General features: G+C 37.4%; 1 protein-coding gene across 1 annotated transcript in view; it reads right to left on the minus strand.

Moving 5' to 3' along the window:
- Nucleotides 1-26,921, minus strand: part of DPYD (dihydropyrimidine dehydrogenase) — a gene marked incomplete at both ends in the record, with an annotated part of 143,920 nt that overhangs the window by 87,971 nt on the left and 29,028 nt on the right. The window contains one exon of the mRNA XM_009696859.1: nucleotides 4,511-4,675. Coding sequence (XP_009695161.1) covers nucleotides 4,511-4,675 — 165 coding nt within the window. The remainder of the gene's footprint in view (nucleotides 1-4,510; nucleotides 4,676-26,921) is intronic.

A 26,921-nucleotide genomic window follows, 5' to 3' on the forward strand; every position in this document is an offset into this window, starting at 1 on the left:
ACTCCATCCTTTGAAAATGTAAGAATAAACAGTGCTGGATAATACCATACATTTTAAATGGTTTATGCCAAGTTGCTGAAGTAATACCTTACCAAGATGACTGAAGTACCAGATAGAAAACAATCCCATTTTTGACTGCAAATCATTTTAACAAAGAAGCACCTGATTAAAAAAAAAAAAAAAAAAAATCATTTTGGGCCTGTACTGTGTTCATGAAGTTCAATAAATTTCTTTGTGTGTGTTTTCTGAAAAAATACTAATAGCGATATGAAATTAACTCAATTAAAAAAAAATCCCAAATTAAAACAGCAAAGCTCTTGATGATACTTCACAAGCAAACATACAAAATCCAGATACTTTCTGCTTTCTCCTCTGCTTGGACCCTTACAAATATTTAATTCACTGCCAGTGGCATTGAAGCAAGTTTCTGGTGGTGGCAGCTCTTGTCCTAGTCCACTTTAAGTGGATTCAGGGTCAAAGGGAGAAGCTAATAGAAGAGAAGACTGGGAAAAAACTGCCAGTCAGAGATAATTGCAAGCTACAAGCAAGAATCAGGAGTCAGAAGAGCCAAAGAACGAGGCCATCCACTATAGGGGTGAAGACAGCAAAAGGGAGTTACTAGTTCCTGATCTATAGAGGCAACATGTCACAGTTACGTGACATTATTCACTGGTGGTCCTCTTTTGCACAACCCCTTGCAAAATTTAGTTTAAATCCTAGGCTTTGTTGGGAGAATTTCGCTGCCCTTTTTGCGTTATGGTTCGCTTCTTCCTAATGGCACAAGATAGGATGCTGTTTGTGGGATCATCTTCTAGTGAGGTAGCTATTTTGCTCATATCCTTTCCATCTGTAAGATAAATCTTACCTTAGATTACTTGTATTACACAGTAAAAGTAATCATGTATAAATTTTGATTTGTTTTTAATATTTACTGTAGCAAGGTAAGTTTATTTTACTGTAATCACTTGTGTCCTCATCTCTGTTTGGCCTTCATTTGAGCAGAAAATACCATTCTTTGCTTTCTTTGCCTGTTAATTAAGTTCACCCAAACAGATCTCAGAAATTGTTTTTGGTTTTAATAAAACACATCAAGCTTAAAAAGCCTTTCTAGAAGAGTGAACAGGGATTGGGGGGGAAAAAAAAATTCTGCAAGTTCTACTTACATAGAATATTTAAAAATAGGCACCAAGAGATTTCTACTCAGTGAATAAAAATCTGTCTTCAATTAGCAACAAATTTACCATTTTATTTATGACAGATCTTAGATGAGTTCACGGGCATGTTTTAAAAATCCCTGTGAGCAAAGCCAAGGTCTACTGCTGGGTGCTGCTTCCCCTGTGCCCACGCAGGTGTTACCAACCTCAAAGATGTCACAGCAGCAGCCATAGCCAATGTGCAGGAGCGGAAAAGCTTCTATAAGTACATCGGTGATAAAAGGAAGACTAGGGAAAACATGGGCCCTCTCTGGAAGGAAACAGGAGACCTGGTTACCTGGGACAAGGAGAAGGCTGAGGTACTCAACAATTTTTTTGCCTCAGTCTTCACCAGCAGGCACTCCAGCCACACAGCCCAAGTCGCAGAAAGCAAAGGCAGGGACTGGGAGAATGAAGAACCGCCCACCGCTGGAGAAGATCAGATTTGAGACCATCTAAGGTGCACAAGTCCGTGAGATCTGATGAGATGCATCCGTGGGTCCTGAGGGAACTGGCGGATGAAGTGGCTAAGTCACTACCCATCATATTTGAGAAGTCGTGGCAGTCCAGGGAAGTTCCCACTGACTGGAAAAGGGGAAACATAACCCCTATTTTTAAAAAAGGAAAAAAAGAAAGACCTGGGGAACTACAGGCCAGTCAGTCTCCCCTCCCCTCTGTGCCCAGCAGGATCAGTGAGCAGATCCTCCTGGAAACTATGCTAAGGTACTTGGGAAAAAAGGAGGTGATTGGTGACAGCCAACATGGCTTCACTAAGGGCAAATCGCACCTGACAAATTTGGTGGCCTTCTATGATGGGGTTACAGCATTGGTGAATAAGGGAAGAGCAACTGACAGCATCTACCTGGACTTGTGCAAAGGATTTGACACTGTCCCGCATGACATCCTCGTCCCTAAATTGGAGAGACATGGATTTGATGGATGGACCACTTGGTGGATAAGGAATTGGCTGGAACATTGCACTCAAAGAGTTGGGGTCAATGGCTCAGTGTCCAAGTGGAGACTGGTGACAAGTGGCGTTCCTCAGGGGTCGGTATTGGGACTGGCGCTTGGTCGGCAACATGGACAGTGGGATGGAGTGCACCCTCAGCAAGTTTGCCAATGACACCAAGCTGCATGGTGCAGTCAACACGCTTGAGGAAAGGGATGCCATTCAGAGGGACCTTGACAGCCTTGAGAGATGAACTCGTGTGAACCTCATGAAGTTCAACAAGGCCAAGTGCAAGGTCCTGCGCATGGGTCAGGGTAATCCCAAGCAAAAATACAGGCTAAGCGGAGAATGGACTGAGAGCAGTCCTGAGGAGAAGGACTTGGGGATGTTGGTTGATGAGAAGCTCAACATGACCTGGCAAAATGCGCTTGCAGCCCAGAAGGCCAACCGTATCCTGGGCTGCATCAAAAGAACTGTGGCTAGCAGGTTGAGGGAGGGGATTCTCCCCCTCTACTCTGCACTCATGAGAATCCACCCAGAGTACCATGTCTAGCTCTAGGGCCCGCAACACAAGAAGGACATGGACCTGTTGGAGCGAGTTCAGAGGAGGCTATGAAGATGATCAGAGGGCTGGAGCACCTCTCCTATGAAAACAGGCTGAGAGAGTTGGGGTTATTCAGCCTGGAGAAGAGAATGCTCCAGGGAGACCTTAGAGCAGCCTTCCAGTACCTAAAAGGTGCCTACAAGAAAGCTGGGGAGGGACTTTTTACAAGGACAAGGGGCAATGGTTTTAAACTGGAAGAGGGAAGATTTACATTAGATACTAGGAAGAAATTCTTCACAGTGAGGGTGGTGAGGCAGTGGCACAGGTTGCCCAGAGAAGTTGTGGATGCCCCCTCCCTGGAAGTGTTCAAGGCCAGGCTGGATGGGGCTTTGAGCAACCTGGTCTGGTGGAAGGTGTCTCTGCCCATGGCAAGGGAGCTGGAACTAGATGATCTTTAAGGTCCCTTCCAACCAAACCATTCTATGATTCTGTGATTCTATGAATTCATAAAGTAATAACTCATATAGTGAAGGATGATCAGAAGATGCACACCCTGGGAACTATGAAAGACTGGGACTTCTTCATCTCACACAAGAGGGTAGATCTCAGAAAATTCAAATTTACCTTTTGAAATTGTTGCTAGTGCTTTTCTTCACAGAAGAGAACAGTTTGGTCTCAAGCACAAAGTGCTGTGATAGTTTTTTGGTGAAGACTGCAATAGGAGACCATTTCCACAGCAGAAATGGCCAACAGTCTGCCTGCAAGCAATACCCAGGATTTTGACAAAGGATGTTAAAATCAAAATCAGAGGATTACAATATTATCTTTCAGATCACGCTTTCACTATTATAAAGCACAGTCACACAGAAAATAAAGTGACATGAACCTCAGCAAAGAAACAGACAGCCATAGTGAAGCAGGATATTATAAGTGAAGCACTTAACTTTTACTATCAACACAATGTGTTTAAACATTTTTATACTTGCTGATGTGTACATTTAAACCCCAGGAATAAAAAAACCCAAGCAACTGATTGTCTTCATGTCATAATATATTCAGGAATGTTCACTTATTTTTTTCATAGCTGAACCATGGAATAATAACTTCAACACAGAAGATATGTAGGCTGTGGGATTTCCAGCTCCATCCATTTGAGATAATGATTGAGGAGAATTTTACTTTCCACCTCGTTGTTCTTATTCACTAGAACAGTAGCTGAATATCATTTATGCCAGCTAGCTGGCATCGTTGCTCTCAACTTTGATTATTACCTTCCAGACAGATATTCCCCATAGCCAAGAAGGCTCTAACAAAACTCCATCCTTGCAGTGAAGTTAACTTTAAGTCAGTATTGTTTTTTTCCTCCTAAAGCAGCCAATTGCTTATAAAAATATTAGAAGTATCTTTCACATTTGGATTAAGAATGAAAAGAACAAAGATTCCTTTTATAATCAAATTCAATTCACAATGAAAATTATTATTACAAGTTACACCTTTAAATACGATCTTAAATACAAAATTATTCACAGCAAAACTGACAAGCATCCACACTGGGATCAACTCCTTCCCTTATCTATTTGAATGTAAACATCAGCCTAACTAAAAAATCATGACCGTTCTCTGTTTGTGTAACAGTAATTTCACAGAATTTTCTGTAATAAAAATTATTTGGATGGACTTTTCTGGTTTTTAATAACATATTTGTATGTCAATAAAGCAATTATCATTCTATTTAATAAATATTAAATAGGTGAGTTTTCATAGATCTGTAAACTGGAGACTCTAAATAAGTATGTTGCATCTTTATGACTGAGTGGTACTTACATGGTTTGGAAAGTCAGCCTTCAGTTCAGCAATGCTTTTACACCAATAGGCTGCTGTTTTCTCGCTGATCAGTTCAATGTTTAGAAAAGAGCCTTGGCCTGGGCCATACACAGGACCTGAAGTAATTCCACGCACAATCCTTGGAGAAACATTGGTCACAATGTCCTGCAAAACAGTGAAACCTTTCAGATTGATTTTGCAAAGTGAGGCATATATCAATGAAGTCTACGACATAATACAAACTTAAATGTATTAGGTATTTTAAAAATCTACTGTTATTATGAGTAAAAACTACAATTATAGGTCAGTTCTCTAAATTAGCAGATTCTCTAATTAGATTGTCTGCATCAGAGGAGAAAAATGTTTGCTGTGCGTGTGAAATGGTATGATAACTATCAAGAAAACGCCAATATGGGACACCTATAAACTGCCATAAAAAATATCATTCAAATAATTATTTTGTGTTGAGGAGAGGGCATGTAAGACTTTGAGTAAAAACCTGTGCAGGCCTCAGTCATTTAACAGCATACATGTGAACCATCCTTCCCAAAGATAATCAAAGTCCATGTCCTGCACTAACAGGTGAAGTGCAAAGAGGTGCTGCTCACCAGCCTCTCTGCTGAAAAGTCAGGGTCACGGGTCCAGTCACCAGAAAAGTATATCGGTGTACCAAATTTCACAAATTATATGATTAAGAGAGATCAAAATCAAAAAATAAAATAAAAAATAGTGAAAATTAAGATCAATATTGTAAAGCATGACATTTCTGAAGGTCAACATGAGGTTAGCAAACAATTTTGAAACATACAGTAAACACACAAAATGTTGACTTGTTTAGTAGTCTTAATTAAGTTGCAATGTCACTGTATCTATAGTAACTAAGAACTGTAAATTCTGACATTATTTAAAACCAAAGAGAAACATACATGGCAAAATGTTGCTTTTGCCAATTTCCAATTAAAAACAATTTTGAGTAAAGGTCATTTATTTACAAATTTATCAGAATTATTTGTTGAAGTACCCCTCCTCACCATCTTGTCATTTTTAGGGAGATAACATGAACCTCCATTAGTATATAGCAATTAAGGTCAATTTACATATTTTAATTAAGAACCATCCCATATAAAACAATTAGGGTAATAGGCATACTAACTGGATTTCATAACATTTGGACGTTTTTCCAACTAGATAGACAGGAAACCTTAATTAGCATTAATTAGCACTGATCTGCATATGTTTGATAAGGCATACCCTTGCCACAAAAGATTATTTATTCCTGAATCTGCCAAATGCTGCAGTTACAGAGGATAAAGGGACTTTTCTTCACATTGTATGTAAATTTAAGGTAATCTTCATTTGTTTATAAAATTGAATTAATTATTACACAGTAAATATGCACTAATATTTTATACTGATAGATAATTATATGTCCATTTACATGTGTAGAAATCATACAAAGTAATCTCCCCAGTTCATCTGTTTTCAGGCATAATAAGTCTGGAACATGGACATCACAATAATTTCTAATTTTACCATTATAACATTTTTCCTTCATCACAAAAGCTCCCTCTCAACAGTTAAGTTATATTTTCAGAAAAAAATAATTCAGAACATTTTCTGAATTTATGCAAACCAAAACCAAACATCAAAGTACACTCCCCTCACTCCCAAAACAAATTACAAAAATTGCAGTTTTTGCAGAACCATTTACATCAGTTTGCTCTGCATTATCCTCTGGAGCGTTTCACTCCTTTTAAATTGCCTCAGAGGACCCTGCGCTTTGACTTCATCCCAGAACGCTATTCATACATACAGTGCTATCACATCATCCAGCGTGAGAAAACATGCAAAGTCAATGACTTAAATGCTGGCAATCTAACTTTACTCCTGCAAGCACAGGGTGCACATGGGTCATTCGCCAACAGAGAGTTTCTTTGACCATGCTGCAAGCGACCACAAGCTGCCTTTTCCCATGCTCCAAAGTAGTCAGAAGCTATGTAGCTATGGCAGTATGGCACTAAGCCTGATCTAATAGCCTGTCTGTCCGTGGGAATGATTATTCTTGGGTTCAGTGCAAATTATGATAAGCGGCGTGTGGTGTGATATCCATTTTGTACCTGGCTTGTGTACGTTGTTATGTCAGACAATGCTTGGAGCCACCTACCGTACTGTTCGTTACCCTACTATTTGTGTGTTTTGTTCTTCTTTCAGTCTCTCTCACTTTACTACAGGTAAGAATTCAAAGACTGAGATATTACAGCCTAGATTATACTTCTTGTGGGACACTCACAAAAACACTCTGAAGTTTCTCTATCTGCCTTGGGTCTCCAGGCAACCTCTTCTCTTCTAAGAACAGAGACCCCTCTTTAGACTCTGTGACTACTGCTGAATCCCCATGGTTTTGACTAACTCCTTCCCAGAGCTCAGTCACAGCTGACATCTGAGTGACAATTTCTCTCTCCAGGATCCCACAAAGTTGAATCACGTAATGCACAGACGTTGCAAACTGTTTCAAAAGCAGCCACTCTTCACTTTAATGACCACAAGAGATACACCGAGCCACATAAAACAGCAAACACACGTACATCTCTCTGCCTACGTTTCCTCACTCTTGAATTTTCCTTGAGATTTTGTGAGATCCCCTTTGGTGCTTAGGGACCTTCCCCACCCGTCTCCCGCCAGCAGACAGCTGCTCCTTCGACCGGTGGCTTCCACTGACTCCCTACTGCCTCTGTGTCACAGGACTCCTCCGCTGTGTCTGTGCACCACTTCCATCTTTCCTGACCAAGCTGCTTCTGCTTCCAAAAATTCTTCCTGGCTTTGAAATCCTAACATTGCCACCTGGCTGCTTTGTCTTGGTTCCTCCCGAGAGGGATACGCTGTCCTTATTTAAGATCCCATTCTTCGTTTGCCTCTCCTAGTTCAGAGTAAGCTAGATGGAGAGAGTCTGTAATGACTGACATGCTGGCACCTCTCCTGTCTCTTGTTAGCACATGACAGCCCCAGACACAAGGAGACTCACAGTTCATGGAAACAAAATGGAATTTATAACTTACGCGATGATTCAAGGAATCTGTCTATGTACATACATAAACTCTGCAATCAGACCATTGAATTCTGAGCTACTTTAAGTCTGATGGGCTGGGAGGTTTGAGACAACATTTTAAAGGTAAAGCCCAAACACTCAGCAGTTTTTAGTCAGTTAAATTTAAATAAAGGTGCAAAACAATACATCAGCCCACGACTTTACTAGTCACTCTCAATCTTGTTTTGCTTCACACTGTCCACATTTGCAGTTAATAATTGCCACAGATTTTCGTATTGTAAAAACACAACCACGCTGTTTAAACTGAGAGATGCTTTTATTTTTGGGCAGCAGGGACATTTCCAGTTTTAAGGGATCCAAAGAGGTGTCCAGCACAGTGTTAGATCATGCGATAAGTATATTCATTGTGTGTTTCTCCTAAACTAATCAGCAAAGAAATAATTCACATTGTGAATATTAACATTGTCATCTGTAGGCGTGGAAATTAATGACCCATAGAAATGAATCAAGCCATTCACCTCTCTCTCAGAGTTATTGTTTTAGGGGAATCAAGAAGACAGCTCTTCATTAACTGTGTTCACTTTTTATTTCATAATCATGTGTCCTAGAAACTAAAAGAAAAAGTTTGGAGAAAAATATGTAAAGAGGTCAGTTGCAGGAATACATAAAATCAGTTTCCCAAGACGTATATCACAACCTCATGCCCATTGAATTAATGTAGTTATATTAGGCAAATATAATAAAAATAATCAAATGGATAAATCCATTTAGTTTAGTATAGTTTTTCATATCAAAGCTCCGATGTGTTTCTATTGATTTGCAGAGCTTGAAACACTCTTTTTCTCCCCTTTTTTCCCCAAAATATTATAGCTAACGGTATTTTAATGAACACTTGAAACAGTAAGGTTGCTTAAGAGAACACGCAAGCATTTATATTTTGGATATGAAAAGAAAATTAACTGTATCTTTAATTAATATATTAACCAGTTGTACAATTATTCACTCCTGAAGTACAGGTGTTCTGCAATACAAATATCTGCAGCACAATTAAGATTTCAAATAAGATTTTTGGATTTTAAAAATACATTTAATCACACTATACCAAGTGTTAACTTGTTTTTTCTTCACTCTGAAAGGCTTCTATGAGACACAGAGAACTGCCTTGCAGCATTGGCCCCCAAAGTCAATGAAAGCCACTGCATATTTCAAATTAAGCTTTTCTCATCTTTAACTTATGAAAGCAGATACGAACTATTTACCATTGCCAGTTTCTTTTCATTAATATGAGAAAAAGATTGAACACAATGAGCAGATTACTACTTCTAACAAAGTTAATTTATTTAACCTTTCTTTCTTCTAAGAAGGGAGGGCATTATACTTGCCAAGTGGTGTATGCATCCCCATTCCTGGGGTTACTACTTACTAAATGTCAATACAAACACCAAGGCAGCCACACTGGTCTCTTTGTGAAGAAGAGATCTAAATAAACACCTTATTAAGGTAACTTCAAGTATCTCAAAACAGCATGTTTGAAGCAGTAGACAGTAAACTGCAATGTAAAAAAAGAAGCCTAAATGCAAGTTTCTATGTACTTGAATATAGTATTCAATATACCACCTTCCTTACTTGAACAACAGAATACAGTAGCTGAAAAATGCAGGTATTTAAACAGATTATGATGTACACCTTTTCCACAGATTTTCAAAGATGTATTGAAAAGACTGTAAAGATTTCAAAATCCAGTATGTGTGAAATGTTTTTAAAGCTTATTTTCTAAATGCTTTAAGCAACCCCCCAACACCAAGATTCAGTCTCCCTACAGCTTCCACTAATTGCAGTAGAACTTGATGTACCATTTCACCCATGTAAAAATACGGAGGAGGAGGAGGAGACGTCGCCCTTTACTGCCTAATACTGCAGTAGTTAAAGCGTTCTGGAAGTCTGGCTCACTGCTGTTTGCACACCCTCATAGATACAAACGGCATCACAGACTTATGTCCTCATAATTCCCTGCCAACTCTCACTCAAGGTCTTGTGATGATTCGCCTCTTCTGTGACTCAGCTGTCTAGCCAGACTGCGTCTAGTATCACCCCTTCTGGAGTTTTAACCATCCGCAAAAGGCAAGTGAAACCTGAAGCTACAATACCAATTAAACAGTACTGTTCCTACACATCCTTTCCGAATTGTTCCTCACCTTCTTTCCTCCAACAGGGATGAGAGGTGACACCTCTGTAGGTTCCATTTCTGAGGCTCAAAGCACTGACTTGCTCTCCTGAATTTCCCAAGCTCAGAATTTTTTTCAGCTGAGCTTGTCAGGCTCCTTTTAACAGGAAGCTAAATCCATGGCAAGGACCTCTACAAACACAAAACCATTCCATCGGGCACAACCATGTAGATTAAAGACTACTTTCCATGAAGGTCTCATCTGCTAGAGTAGGATTTTTACAACATATAGTAAGATTTACTGGCTCATGGAGCAAGGCAATTAAATTTGCTTATGATTTCTGTCCAAGGAGGTTTGATGTAGCCACTGGCACTTTCCAGTGCACAAACCACTGTTATGTTGCACGCAATGCCACCTGTTGAATTCATAACACTTGTATTTAGCATTTTATTTTAGTGAGGGAATAGGCCAGACTTTATTCTCCCCATTTGAGTACAAAATCACAGCAAAGTCACTTCCTCACTCACTCCTCCGCTTTCCCTCTGTGAATATGGAAGTATTTTTTAAAAACTGAAACCACCTTGACAGAAAAACTTATCCAGAATACCCCTCCATGCAGAAACTGCTCGAATCTCTCCACCACCAGACAGGAGAAATCTAGTATCATAAAGGCACCTCCTTTTTTTCATTGCTTTTGTGAATGAAGTCTAGGCCTAGCCCTCCTTTTGCTCTTCATTGCTTTCCTTCTCTTGAAGACAGATAGCATGTAATGATGAAATGATGTAAAATAATTATTTTTCAAGTTCTCTCACAAAAATAATTGAACTTAAAAATCTATTATTTCCTCAACCTTCCAGGATTGTTCACATTGGCAATTTAAAGCATAAGTGTTCTGATCTCTCCAGTAGTGCAGAACAGATGTTGAAAAAGATCCTTGCTGTTACTTATAAGTTACTCTTCTTCAGCTATTATGTACAAGATCTAGTATGCTATAGAGGGGAAAAGGATACTTAAAAAAAAAAATACTCTTATCTGTCTTTTGATGGCTGTTTGTCCTGTGTTTGCAAAGATGAAAGTATCTTATACATATCTTATATCCTGAAAGTCTGGAGTACAAACAGTGCCTGTAAATCTTCCTTAATATTCTATGCTATTTCTAGACTGAATAAGCTAAGTTATGCAAACTATTTTTTTAAAAAATTGACCTTTACCTCATAAATGTTTTTACAACATTAAACTATCCGGTTTGTGTTTATTAAACCAATTTAACACTACAGCTCCAGCAAGCAATATAGCTTTCCAAATCAATAAGTTAGCACAGAAGACTGCAGCCCCATAAGGGAAAAACCAGTGTGTCAGGATTTTGGAGAAAAACTGCTGAAGCACTCATACTGCATGAAAGACAAATGACAAGTTAGAGGTTTACTTACCATATATTTGATGTTTTTCTATACTGTCTCATTAGTGCTTTAAGATTTAACCACGAGACCGTATAAGAAACTTCAAAATTTACAAACATCGAACTTTATTTCTACCTAAGCTTTTATCATTGCTGCTTGCTTAGCACCATCTTTCTTACTAACGCAATTTTTAGACAATAGGTCATCATTACTGATAACTTATGATTAAGATAGCAAAATCCCAAGCTCTTTAGATAATCTTATTAGAGTAAACAAAAAAAATTGTTTACTCACTTTACCTTAGAATAATCTTGGGACAATCCCATCCCCACTGCAAGTAAAGTAAAAATAGTCTGCTGCCCTTGCTTAAAACAACAGCAGTCCCCCAATCTTTGTTAATTCATACATGATGGTTTGACTGAAAGTCCTGATTATATAAACTAGAGCTCCCTAAATTAATAAATCAGGAGATTAAAATACAAGACAAAAGCAACACAAACTATGAGTAGAAGTACAAAAAAATGGAAGAGTAACTATGTTTATGCCAAATGTACAAATATACTTTTTCTAGTTGAGTTAAATATTTTACAAGAAAATTAAGCTTTGATCTTTGTTTACAATTACATTCGTTTGAGTAGGTTTTTTTAAAAAATCTTTTCATAATACAAAGCCATATGCTTTAAAATTAAAACATTTAATATTTTTTCTTATTTTTGACATATTTGCTTGTTTCCTAGACATTAGAATGTAAAGGCATTTGTACTGTAATTACAAAAGATCATTTTTAAAACATATTATGTCCTACAGCACTTTGCCTTGACAAACAATTACTAGATATCACATTCAACAGAACACAAAAAGCAATCTTTATCACAAGGGTAAAATTAGTCTTTGAACAAAAGATGCTTTCAAAGCAAATCCAAATTCTCATCAGCTTTATATCAATTTCTCTGGGAGAGACAGGGAAGCGAGGGAGGGAGAGAAAAGAAAGGAAAAAAAAACCTGAAGGACATTTGAAAAATTTCTTGCTAATGTTTAGTGTGAGCACACATTTTATCAGTTTTCTGATAAAGGTGTAAGCAGTAGGACATGAATAAAGTTCTGTTGTCAAACCGCACTGTGGTAAAAAACTATACCCATCAAAGAAGAGAGAAGTAGACTTACAGTTCTTGAGAGAAAGTTGTATCTGTATTCACACATTCACTTTTGGATCTGTTTTTAGTGTGTTTTGATATTGTAAACTACCTAATCAATGAATAATTGCTTTAGCTGACTGATGAGAAGAATGTTCAGTCATTGCCTCATATCATTATTTTTACTGAGAGGTCACAAGAACAGAAAATCGTGTTTAAACATTCCAAACTTCTGTGAAAAAGAAATCAGAAGCTGATCAGTAGATTTCTCAGGCTCTGGTTGCAGGTTTTGGGGTTTTTTTGTTGGCTTTATTTTTTCAGAAACAAATTCCATTTCTCTATTCCAAGAGCAAGTTTTCCCAATGTTTGGAAACTTATAGCCTACAAGCTGTAGCAGAATAAAACAAAAGAAGAGAAAAATATATTCTCCAGCTATGAAGAAAATTAGAAATAAGAATATAGCCTGGCAGAAAACACAAAGTAAGAACATCTAGTAGTAAGCTCTTTAGAAATCTTCTATCCACAACTTTTTTGACAAATGATTCAATTTCCAACAACAACATCAATCTAATTTTTCCTTGGCACAAATATTGGTTTGTCTGAAGATTTTTAGTTTTCCATTTCATTAAGCAACCAGAGCTTTCACAGTGCAGCACTTTTTTCTGGACTGTGCTCTGCACATCCCAGAGACAACCCCATGAAAAACAGTCACTGATGAAGTCAGCAGTGGATGGGCAAGCCTGCCATTTTAATTGAAGCACAGAATTCAAAATAACAACAAAAAAAAGCACCATCTTTAGAATTTTAAGTAACCTAAGCTCCAGGAATACACCTAAAGCTATTCGTTGTACTATATGAATGGTACTGGGATCTACTAAGAAGTCAGATCTTTCAGAAATCACTGCTTCAGACCATGTGAAGCAAGATGCTTGAGACTACCTACAATGAAACAAAATGCTATGTTGTAACAGCACAGGTAATCCCTGAGGTATTAGAATAAAATGTCTTGAAACTGTGAAAAAACTCTCCTAGAAGTTATATCTTTGCATCAGCAAAGCATCGTTTGTGTAGCTTGGATGAAGTACCTGATGAGGTTTATCGAAAAACCTAAACTCTGTATCTGTAACTCACTTATGTTCTCTAAAATATTGACAAGGCATTTCTCGATAATAACCCAGAGCAGATGTTCACAAGTGATCAACATGACAAGACTGGATTCTATTACTCCACTGCAAGCAAAACGTTGCAATACTAATGATTTGAGGGGAACAGAATGGAATAAAATAGGAGTACATGATAAATAAAATATCTACATGGATTGCAGCTTTTGATCTGTATCCTAAAGTGCCATTTCTGTGGCATGGCTTCTAAGGACCTGTGTACATTCACAAAGGCAGAAAATTAATGCATAATAATTAAAACGTACTAGTCCAGTTCATAATGCTTACCCTTGGGACTCCAGTGGATTTAGATCATAACAACTTAGCTTGCTTTAAGAGATTAATTTTTTTACAGACATCTAAAAATATTAGTCCAGCTGTCAGGGAATATGATCATCAAATCTGTGATCAAAACTTGTAAGATGTACTTAACTGACCAAACAAAGGAGCAGCAATTCTTATGGCTTCATTCTAGACACGTACTATTGAATGGGCCCATGAAATGGGAAGGAAAAGACAGTTTGAAAAGTGTGAGTCTAAGACAACCAGGCAGGAACCAACATAGATAAGATCCAATTAAGAAAAAAAAAAGTTAGACCCAGGAAAAAGAAGGAAGAATTACATGTCAAATTTGCACCAGTAAGTTTGGGAGAGTCACTAAAGGAAGTTATGCTTACAAGATGAATACAAATGGATTTTCTTCTTGTACTTTAATAGGAGGCCAAATTAACACAGTTTTTCAAACATCACTGTTAGAGACAACTGAATGTTTTTTTTTCTCTAGTACTGTTTTCTAATTGCTAGACAAAATCCTGTAAGAAGGCAGTAGGGCAACATCAGTAGCAGTAGGTACCTAAAAAAGGGTGAACTAAAAGCCAAGACACATAATGCCACAGAATGAGCTCCTATAGATAAAAAATGGGAAAGAATTGCAGGTAGTCTCATAATTCTAACAAAATCCTTGACAGAAACAGCAAACAATGAGAAAATGGGTTCTCTAAAGACTGCAACATCTAGGATTTTGCACTTAATGCACAGACACAGGAATTAAACAAACACACACACACACTCTAACATAGGAATTCTAATGTCTGCTAATTAAGCATGTAACTTCACACTTGAAAAAAAGCAAGGAGGTAACTATTTATTTAAGAGACAATACTACATGGATTAACAAGGCTTCTGTCAACAACTCCGGACACCTGTACCAAGCTCACTTATTGCCTAATTAAATATTAACATGTCCTGATAGAATCTGTGGTATAATTTTAATTACTGTTTTCTCATAGGGAAGCCATATAATCAATGTATTTCTAACTGTTCCTAGAGGCTGTTTTGTAAAACTCCATTAGTAAATTGTGAACCATCACTAAAATATTTTCCTCCAGGTTGCTGTAAGTAAATCAAGACTATTATATTCTCTTAGGAGGAGGGGAGAATAGATGCTTCCCTTTAAGGGGAGAAAAATATTATTTCTTCAATAATCAAGAAGAAAAAAACCTTTAACTACAATCCTGTTTAAAGAGTTGTTAAAATTCTTGCACAAAGAATCAACATCGGGGAGTTAGAGATCACCAAAGTTACATTTAAATTTATGTATAATCCAAAATATTTTTATTGCTGGATTAAGTAATTAGGAGGAGAATCACATTACTCCCTTGAAGCATGTATTTAAATTTTCTGCTGGGGATGAATTGCAAATATTGAGGTACGTGTTGTACCTACCTGCAGCATTTTCTTTTTCCATTAGGATTAAGAACATTTAAATACTATAAGCATTGATTACCATTTGTGTATATTCAGGGGTGAGAAATTCAAGGAAATTATACCAGTTCTATTTGGGAAGGTATTTAAATAGCTAGTACTGTAATTTTCAAAGTATCAATTCTCCAGCCGCCACTGAACAATTTCAAGTCATAGATAAAGAGGTACAGGGAAGGTGGAAGGGTTTCAGCGTCTAGGGGAATATTTTGTTTTACATTCCAATGATAATCTATCCATAATGCTTCTACTTTGATAACCTGAGCTCTTCAATGTTAACTTTGTTTTGAACATAGTCCTTTATATTTTCCTATGCAAAAGTCCTATTGAAGCTAAAGGGTCTTTTGCATGAGCAGGGATTGCAAGGCTGAGTCACTTACCATTCTCAGAGCCTGATTATACATAGACCTGGGTAACATAATTGTGAGGAAAAACAAACCATGAAAATATCAGCCCCCATGAATTTTAACTCAGCATTTTAACATCTTGTAAGAGATTCAAACCAATTTTAATTCACCACTAAATTTTAGACAGGATCTTCAAAATAGATTTTGATTTTTGCTAGAGGTCTCATCTACTTTAAAACCCATGAAATAAAACCACTATCAGAGTAGATTAAAAATAAATAACGAAAACCAAATAATTGACAAAACTCTTTTGAAATTACTTTTCTATGAATCAACTTGCAAGGAATCCCAAATCTGCCACTCCGAAATAAATTATCACCCTGACTTAGTTACCATTTTTGTAATGACTAATAGGTTTTTCCTGACTCCTCGAATCACGGAACAAACTCTGCGAGCATGTTATGGTTAATGAGGATACAGTACAGCTCTGGCAAGAAAGCTGAGACTGAACTTGGGGCATCATGTATACATCCCGGGGAGGGTCTTTGGGAATGCAGATCCTGGGTGGGAGGCAGTCAGGAAGGGTAGAGTCAGCACGTCTGGATCTGCCATCACTCTCTGAGAGCATTGTGTGTTCATTCATCAGTCATCACAAAAAGCATGATGCATAGGCTCCATAATCTAGAGGGAGATGGCTTTTTCCTCTCGAGAGCAGAGATTTCCAGCCTGCTGGGCTGATTCTAGTTTTCCAGACTGAGCTTTTAATAAATAAACATTCAGTGTTTGCACATGTTTTAACTTCTCTGACAGTCAGGAATCCATGTAGAGAAGTGTTGAAGTGTATATAGAATTTTTATGCCAAAGGACGAGCTCTGATGCCCAGCCACTTGTGGCAGATACAGAGGCCCCAATCTCAAGTCTGGTTTTCCTCCCAGTTCACCTGAAGTTTTCATAGCAGTAGGTTAATCATTGCCTATTAATTTTTTTAAATGCCCAGGTAAAATGACACATTCTATTGGCTTTTAAAAATCAGCCCTGTGGGACATAAAGTACTAATTGAATAAAGCAAAAAACCCAAAGTTCATTAAAATATTCTTGTACAAACTGAAAGTAGCCATGATACATGGAAATTCCTAGCAGGATGATTCTCCTGTTCACCGCTGAGAAAAAAAACCTATTGTGAGCTGGCCATGTTCTTTTTCATTAAATGTATAATAAGTCCCAAACACCAGCACTCTTTGGGGTCATTGCTCAGGTCTGTCAGTTAAGTAAATATGCTCATCAGAGGATCTAGCAGGCACACATAGATAGGGTAGACATGAAGTCCATTCCCCTTGAAATCAATAGGAAGGTGCTTGCTAGAGACTACAATTGAGTTAGGGTTTCATTTGGGGAATCTGTGGTAAATGTTCCCACTACTACTGCCACAGGGGTGTAAGAAAGTATACGATGGCTGTGGCTAGTTCTCTGGTACTATTAATGGCAGAGCCAGGTGAGACGTGCTACAAAAAGCTTATGCATGCTCAAAACTGGAATACTAAGAATAAATCTGTCCTCAGCTTGAGAGGGCAGCCTGACCTGCAGGCTCTCCGTTTATTCCAACAGAATATTGATTTGAAACTGGGACAAGGATTCAAAAGCTTTCTGATGCTAAACGTAAAAAGTCATGCACGAAGTTGTATAAGGAGAAATATGTTTTTTCACCCCACGAGAAATCCTTGATTAGGGATAATTACATTGGTGATAAATAGGACACAGGGAATGCCTTCCCATCCTTTTTCCTATCACAGAACTATGGAGTTTAAAGCACAGCTCACTGCAAAACCTCACTGAGGAATACAATATACCTGCTACTGACACATCCAGATCGCACAGGCAGTCTCACTTCAAGAGCAGTGAAGTCAAGTTTGCATCAGGGCCAAGGGGAGCTCCATAGCACAGAGATCCATCATTCCTCCCTACAGCCATAAACTATTGATATTCTCTTCTCAGCCCAAAGCTGTATCCCCAGGTATGGAGATTAATCCATACAGTATAGTCAATGCTCACTCATCTGAATGTGTGAAACAAGAAAGTATATAGGCAGGTATGGACTGCATGCTTCTGCCTTTGGAGGCAGTAGGAATCTGGTTTTTTACACCTCTGCTTATCTTAGGCAATCTTCCCCTAGTTAACATTGGTTTGTGCAGTCAGCACAGAGTAGGGGAGGCTTCTTTGCTGCACATCTAGAACAGCAAGGATAAGACTATTTTGTGCGCACAGTGATACAGCAGAAACCTTAGCCCTCATAGTGTTTCAACAGTATTTTGTAAACTACAACGCAAAATACTGAAGTTCAGTATCCCAAGAACATCAACAAACTTTTTGACAAATTCTTAAACTGCAATTACAGAAACTAGAGTTATTGTAGGAGGGAAACCAATTGGGCATTATATAAGCTCTTTATGCCACACATCTTTTCATGACTTATCTTCATATATTTGAATTTTATATAAACATATATGCACTATATATGCATATTTGCAAAGTAAGTTGCATAATTTTGAATTTGCATAATTCATACTTCAGTGAAACATTCTTTTATTTTGGTACTCTTTAACCCACAGCCTCCTTAAGGTAAAAAACCTCTCTGTTTTAAATCTGATTTATCCCGTTATTCTATGACGTTTAGTGTCACCAGTGATAATAACACTTGTTAACCAGGTCCATTCCTGCAATTAATTCCGTTTTCACAGTTCACATGAACTCCAATATACATTCCAATATGGCTTCACTGCCAGATCTGAGCCTTATTGAAGTAATACCATTTTTAGGGTTTTTTTTCTGTGAATAGAAGGATGCTGAGAATGGCTAAATTCCTACACATTGCACATGTAGAATCATCAACAACCCAGCCCTCTGTGAAAGTATTCACATACAAACACGAGTGCTCCTTGTACTGCAGTTCTTTAAATGTGACTTCTCTCTCACTGCAGCCATTCTGTTCTGTAGTGATATAATACAATTTATTTGTGAAAATATATGCATTTTATTGACACATTGGATTTACACAAGGATTCCATACCATGAACTCACCTAATTTTAATTACACATCATTACCTTAGTAATACAGGCAACAGAGCTCCCTCCATCTAAACTGTAAAAACTAGCATCTCATAAGATCTTTTCTTTTTTAAGTGAAGATAAGTTACCACATTAAAAATAAATGAGCTATTTTTGTCAGTTGATTGGACACTGAGTACACATAATAAATCACCAAGAGCATTGTATGCCAGTCTACGTGCTAACCTTGAGCTGCAGTTTATCTATTGCCTGCAATTCAGAAGACAATAAGGTATTTTACCCAATCAGCTGATCAGCTGAAGGAACTCAAAAGACTGAAATGGCATTGAAATACACAGGCTTTTAGATATCAAATTACCTCTGGAACCCTCTACCCAGAAGTAACTCGAACAAAACCCATTTGAAATACAGCTTCAATATTCAAAAAAATCAATAATTTAAACCACAGGTTGAACACTTTTACTGCTTCCACTGCAGACTATCGTTTTTTGAAATGAAAATGCTAATGGCACCAAAGGGGAAAACTCCAGCCAGAAGAGATACATGTGTGCAGGCACGGATTGGCTACAAATGCTGGTTTGCTTCCCTCCCCTAGTTACGTTTACATAAGATCTCTTAAAATAAATAACTCATTTCCACCACTTCGAAAAAAAATTTTTTCTTTGTTGCACTTAATGTTTCTGTGCATGAGAGCTTAGCTATATCAAGACAGTTCACTGTAAACATGCGTGCTGAATGAAAATACTACATCTTTAACTACACTATTAGGTCACGTTACTTTGAAACAGGCATTAATGTCATGCTTTTGAATACCAGCAAGCACACTGTGAGCTCTTGCTTTATAGACAGAAAATCAGGAATATAGGTGATGTGTTCCAACATCCACATCAGAAATAAGAAGTGGTCCAATGCATCCTGCAAAAAACAAACAAGTATGGATGGTCCACTGCCTGTGATAAAAGCTCATTTAAGAGCAGAAACGGCTGGCTGACAAAAGACTTCTTAAAAGATAAGGAAAACACATAAGGAAGAGGCATGGTGAGAACGTGAACCCTTGAACGTAATTGAAGCAAGCTACACATGAAGGATGTCTGACACAGAAGCACGTCTCTCCTCTGCATGAATTCGACCGTCAGACAGATTCTTAGCAGAGCTTGAAATCTGTCAGTCTCTTTCTGCAGAAACTCTTATCTTTTGGTAATTTAAACCTCATTAAATCCTTGCACTCGCTGGCACTAATTTTTTAAATTGTGTTAAATTGTGTTTTGCAAGAAGAAAAAAAAAAAAACCACCACCCACACAAAAGTAAAAAGCAATGAAATAAACATCACAATACAGAGCTTATTTATCTACAGCTATGCAACTCCCAACACACACTAAGAGCAATTCTTGTAACGGTAGCAAAGCATCACTTTTAGTACTGAAGAGAGGGGCATACAAAAGAAGCTGTAAGATTGATGGTCTTTGGTTTATGGTTTTAATATTTTACTCTCAAACACATTCTTACTCTCTTTCATATACTGTAGAGTCTTCTCCAACCATAGTGCTAGAATGGAAAAGAAAATGTAAATGACATTATGAGCATAAAGTTCCTCAAGTAAAGAAAACTATGTATTTGGATATATACAGTTCTATTGTAAAGTGAAGATTAAGTTCACATTTCCAGGTTAAGATTTCTGTTTCTAGAAAAACATGATAATACACTCTTATGAATGTTCTGGCTGATAGATTTGTTCAATTTTAACCCAAGATGAATGCAGATTTTTAGCCTGGAATAAGAAATGACAAAAGTATAACCATTAAAAAAATGTGATACTCAAAAATGCATACTCCAAAAATTCAGACGTGGACTCCAATATTCTGCTCTCCCTAAAGGCACAAAACTTTTCTGCATATCAAACAAGAAGGTCCATAAATGTAAGCAGAGAAAATCATCTGACTTTAAATGTACCCAGAATATAGGAAAATAAGATTTTGTTTATTTATGTGTTTGAGATCTGCATTACCTTCATGTGAAACCACCTATTCCAGGTACTCCTGGCAGTCTTTAAAATATACCTCCTACACAATAGCAGCAATCAAACTGACCTTCCGAGAACACTGCTCTTGGCAGCAACATAAACTTATACAGAATAATAAACAGTAGCAAGTAGAAACCCAATATTCACCCCTTCCTCAATTCTTGCAAAGTTAAGGAGGAAAAACAAGCTCTTCAAGTTTGTGCTGGAGTTCAGGGACCAGTTGTTACAGACCACCCCAGGGCAACAGCTCCAAGCGTATGCAACAACAGCATTCAGATGAACTGCCAGCATCTCCTTCCCCTCCATCCTACTGTAACTAGAACAGCCAATATGGGCTGGGTGCATCTTTAATTCCCCAGTGAGGTACTCTGTGGCGTTCAAGTCATGAAGTTTGTCACCACTGACAATATTTGGATAGATGTAAGACCCAGTTCCATATAGCATGCACTAGCAGTAGGTTAATCTTGAAATACAAAGCATGGATACTCTTAGCAAGGCCTGCATTCAGAAAATAAAAGGGGTGTAGGCTTCTGGCTCTTATCTGTTGTTGCAGCTACAGCCTGGAAAGGAACTACATCCCTCATCCGGAAAGATTGATAATTCTCTTGCCATAGCCTCTGGATGTTTCCTCTAATGATCCCAGCATTACTCCTATCTTGTCTGGATTGACTTTTGCTCAGCATGCTCTCAACCATGCCCCAGTCTCCCACAAACACTGAATAATGCAATCAACTGCTCAAGCTAAATCAGCCGAGAGTTATAAAGCCAAGTTTCGACATATTGAAAACACTTCAATCAATGTCACTTTACTAAACCTTCTCTATGGCTTGATATACACATTAAATAAAAGGGCGGCAAACAGGAACCCTCCTGAACTGCACAGGGAGAGAACCATCGCAGGCAATAAACCTGAACATAACACTGACAACGCGCCGACAACAGGCTCCTCTGACTCCATTGTTTAAGCAGGAGGTTTGAAAACGGGCAATGAAGATGCTTTGGGAAAGAATGCATTAGGGACATCTGGGAAATGTTTCCAGTTTTAATTGATTCCACAACAAAGCACAGATACATGATAAGCTAGAGCTACAACTGCATATGAAAAAATTAATACATTTTGAAAAAACATGATTTCTCAAAAAATTGGTAATTGATGCTGTTTAACAGCAGCATTATTGCCACACAATTTTTTGTTACGACCGATTTTGATGTTGCAATAGGGCTTTACATACTTACATTTACTATACGACGTGAATTACCAGAAACATCCTTTTCTATGTTTGTGTGATTTATTAAATCATAAATCATAATAGCATGTGCCAGAAATTCCTTTTGAAGGACATAATAAGGTAACAATTATCCTCTGAACTCCTTTCTCTGTCTTCAGAGAATAAAATGCATTAGCAACATATCCGTTTGTTGCCCCATAATAGAAAATGAAAGCAAGTGTGATGGTTGCACCGTATGCTTTCAGTTCCTGCAGTTGGCTGGTGAAGTGAGCTTTGTTCCTGAATGTGCTGTCAGAGACAAAAAGAATTGTCTCTCCAATACTTTTAAGAAATAATCCTTAAAAAACAGTTAAGGAAAAATGAATTGAAGATGTTTGGTTTTGCATATGTGCACATGGATGTGGAAAAACATACATGTAAATCTAAAATGTAAATTTAAAATATATTTTATTTGAAAGAAAATTAGGTACATAGGGCCTCCCTGTATGGTTTTGACTTGAATCAATGAATTATACCTTTTCCATTTTATGCAACAATTCACAGAGTCTGATGCAGGGGAATCATAGCATTTTATTCTGTGCAAATATACACAGAGGAGCAACATTACAAGTATTGTTATAATCCCCTCAGAGAAGGTTTAAGGCCTTCTAGATGAGCCTGTTGGTGTTTGGAGTCTTGTGTCTGATGACTGGCACAGTGACAATGCTCTTAGTGTCCCATGATTTTGCTCAATTATTTTTGAAGGAAAAATCACAAACCAAAAATCACAAAGTAGAGGGTGCTACATAAAGGCATTATTAACTATGGAGGTGCAGGGAGGTAGAAGCAGCAAGATCACGGGATAAAAATGGCTTCATTAATTCAAAGAAAGTACAATTTACTCCCTCATATTTTTTTGTCGTAATATTCTATTTCTACAGGAGAAGAAACATATTTGTGGTTTAAATTAAAAAGAAAAAACATAAAATAATATCAAGTTTCATCAGCAATCCAGATCTGGAATTCACTCTGTTTTCTTTTTTGTTCCAGGAAGACACGGTGCCCAAACCATATATTGCAAATGCTAAAAAGTAAAAAGACGGGGACCTCTGAAACAATGTATCATTTCCAACAGTGAAAGTGGATAGTAAACTTCACTTTGCTCAAGTGACATCAAAACATTCTTAACAAGTAAATACATATACACTTACCTTCTTTGGTTTAGCTCATGGTATACAAAAGAGCTATTTTTTTTCTTAGATTTTGTTGATATATAGTTCAAAACTAAATCTCGGTATCATGTGAACACCCAGTCCTGGACTGTGCTATGCTGATTCTGTGGGAAGCTTACATTTGTAATTAACTTTAAGAAAGTGCACGTACCACGCTATTTTACTGAACTACAAATCTAAATCACAGCAAGTTGATGCTGTGCTGAATTGGTGTCAGTACTCCTGTACCGTCCAGGTTCTCACTGTTCAATACTCTTAACAGTTCCCATCAGCTTTGGGTCAGAATCTGGAATCTAGATACCTTTGTTAATCTTATCATAGTTATACATAGTGCATACACATTTAATTCAGAGCATCATTATAACATGTTCATCTAGGGACGGACACAATGCCTAATGAGGATTCAGAAAACCATATATGATGGTTATGATGGCTGATAAGCATCTTTATTAACAGCTATACTTCTTCAACATCAACATACAAATAGAGTATCCTGGGAAATCGTATCATTTTGTGACTCCACTAAACAGACTGCAATACAATAATTACTGTGATGGTCCAATTGTACAGTTTGGTGAAGTTCTGTACGTGAGAATTTTGATACTCTGTGTTTATCTAAAGTCCAAATTCTGACTAAAATATGAGAAAAGTACGTCACTGCTTTTCTAATATTACACGCTTAAATCTTATTTACAGCTTCCAGTAGCTTTCAGCTAAATTTCTCGTTGCACCCGCTGCCACGTAGCTGGAGAAGGCTAACAAACCCCTCAGTGTTCACATGACAACCTTTGTGCAAATGCATCCTTATTCTGTCATCTACTGGCAGCGTGCTTCCCAGTCATGTTCTCTGCCAGTCCTTACCAGTTTGCCAATTACACAAGCTGCTTCCCAGACATCAGACAAAAATTCCACAAGACTGCTGTGCGAGCGTACCCTAATTAACCATCAGCTTAATTAGACAATTTACTGTGTAATTAGCAGGCAATTAGTCAACACCTCTCAGATCTTATTGACTGCTGTGACAGCCTTCCTTAGTCTACACATTCCCATACGCTTCCACGACCATGATCCCAGCCCCATCCTGTACGACAGCAACCCTTGCAAGGGAAATCATATTCTATAACAAGGGAAGAGGGAGAAAAATCAATGTATAGCCTGTTCATTTATTGAACTGTCTTCTAGCCAAGACTTTTTTTCTAGCAATAGAAAGTCAGCTGCTAATGAAAAAACATCCAGCTATAACATTAGCTTACGTCTTTTTCATTTGTAATATGTTTTAGGATTATTTTCTTTTAACTCTTATATTCCATTGAATTATCAGAGAAGTCAGGCAAGCAGAAGTTAAGGAAAAAAATAATTTGTAAACTTACATATTGTAGCTTTAAGTATATGGCTGAGAACAGTGAAAAGGTGCTGATAGCTGCTTTGGAAACCTACAGCTAGCATTTTAATTAATTTATAGACCAAAATGAACCAGGAAAGTCAAATCATGTTACTTTAAAGTATAAAAAGTCAATACTGCATAATAATTCAAAGACGTCAGGGTAATTCAGTAGAAACAATTTTTTGTAGTAGTATGAAATCCTCCACACAAATCTAAAGTTGCATGTCCTTATAATATATGATATGCGAATGCACAATTACAGACTATCATAATATGTGTATTAAGGGAATATCAAAAATGTGTCTTCCTATTTCCTTTTTCTATAGATCAAAAATTGGATTTTGCAATTAGCTGTGACAAGAGTATTTTGGATAATTCTTAAAGTAGTCATTCCAAAATTCATGGGATGGACACACTTGTCTCCTGCTGCAATTAACTCTAGAAGATTTATTCACAAAAATCCTACACTTTCTGACTGAAGGATAGAGTGCCATAAAGCCACAATGTCTACTATAGTAAAATATTTAGATAATTATAAATCTCAAATAATTATAAGAAATGCTATCTAGAATACACTCACATACATATTTGCATTAGTAATAGGTATTTTAACACAAGAAACGATCAGGTTTTTTAAACATATGGGACTTGATCCTGCGTTTGCAACAACACCAATCAGGAGTAAATGCAACTATATCACACAAGATTCAAAACTCAGCTCTTTGCTTTCTTAACTTCTTGTGTGGGTAAATCAGATGTTAAACACAGCCCTACCGGTTTCATTTACCAAGTGGGAACTCAAGACCTGAGATAACTCGAACATTTAGGAGAAACATGTTGTCTTTACATAAAAGCTACACTGGTACAACCAAAAATCCCTTGAAAAATGATTAAGCTAAAACCCTGTAAACCTGTCAGTGGAAACATATGCCAGTTTAGAGGTAGTTACATCATTTCAGCTTATGTCTGCATACTTTTTAACACAAGCTATACACTACCACATACATGCTTCACATTGATTTAAGAGTGTCTACATAGAGCCAATTTGGGACCACATTTCTGCAAACATGTTGCAAGGTTACATGGTCCAACTGGGAACCTTTGGGCAATAGCTGTTGCATGAGATGCTTCAGCTCTCTTATGTTTTTCTTGGAGGAGATGGGGAAAATGGCTCATCCAACAGCAGGGCTGCCATTGAACATGCACAGCTGAAGCAAGAAACAACCAGCTGGTGCCCAAGGGAGACGGCATGGTGCTGGAAGCGCATCTTCCCCAATACATTTGCAGCCTGATAACGTTAGTGGGCAGAGGTGGGGTCCTCAAAGCACCACCTAGACTCTTGCAGAAGCCAACATTTGACCACAGCAATGAATGCAGACCTCAGCAAAGACACTGAACTGTAAATTAGATCAACTGAAGCATAAAGATCATTTCTCCTCTATTCCACTTCAGTATCTCAGTAGACCTACTGAAGTCTGGATTGCATTCTCAATTTTCTTATCATTAAAATGCGGAAATGAGAGAAAGAAACAAACTCTGACACATGCACTAAACCAAATGGGGAGGGTGGGAAAGTCAATGACTTGATAGGAGGGAAACTTCCGAATTCTATAATGGCAAAATAAAGAGTTCCTTTTTTTCCTGAATGTCTGTGGTTATCTATTAAATGACAATTCCAAAAAATGGGGAAGTTTATGTCATTTATGGTAAGAAAAAAAAGTCTGAAATGTTAAATATGGCCTTATGCTGTGATTGTCTTGGATAGGCAAAAAAAAATATGACTATTAAGAAAAATATACTACAACTTTTTCTAATAAATTATTAAATACATTAATGTCATTTAAGAAAGTTATATGCAGTCAGTTGTTTTGAAGAAAGCAAAATACTAAAAAGAGTTTGCAACAACTCTGAATTGAGAATGAAACTTATGTGTGAAAATTCTAAATTTCAGAATTACACTTGGCAATTTCTAGCTTACATTGAAACTGCCTTTTTAGCTGAATTCCCTTCTGACACAAAATTATTTGAGGTATTGCCAAGATTACCAAAAAACTTCCAAGGGCATACAAAACAACTATAGAAAATTAAATCTGAATGATACTTTACACAAGTACGTTACATATTTGCTTTTTAGAATTCTGTTTATTCAGAATGTGGTATTCAAAAACGTTGACTACTTCAGATACAGCCATCAAAGGCTGCAGATTCTCAGCAGTGCTGGAAAACCATGTATGTGTGCTCTCATTGTCTCTCTCTCCTTTGTTAAATATTTGTCGATATTTTCAGAAGAACGAGGTAAATAAAGACAAGGTAGTAAAAAGCAAAGTAGCTTCTTCAACATAAAAAGAAATACTCTTCAGATTTTTAGCCAATTGTAAAATTTGCATCCATTCTGTCTGACTGATTGGCTAATAGTTGCGCTACGAATAGAAATCGCATCTTCTCTCAAATACTGGTCACTTCCAGAACACCACATACTATGCTGAGCAGG

Source organism: Cariama cristata, unplaced genomic scaffold, assembly GCF_000690535.1.
Source record: "Cariama cristata isolate BGI_N322 unplaced genomic scaffold, ASM69053v1 scaffold6253, whole genome shotgun sequence".
NCBI classification, from domain to species: Eukaryota; Metazoa; Chordata; class Aves; order Cariamiformes; family Cariamidae; genus Cariama; species Cariama cristata.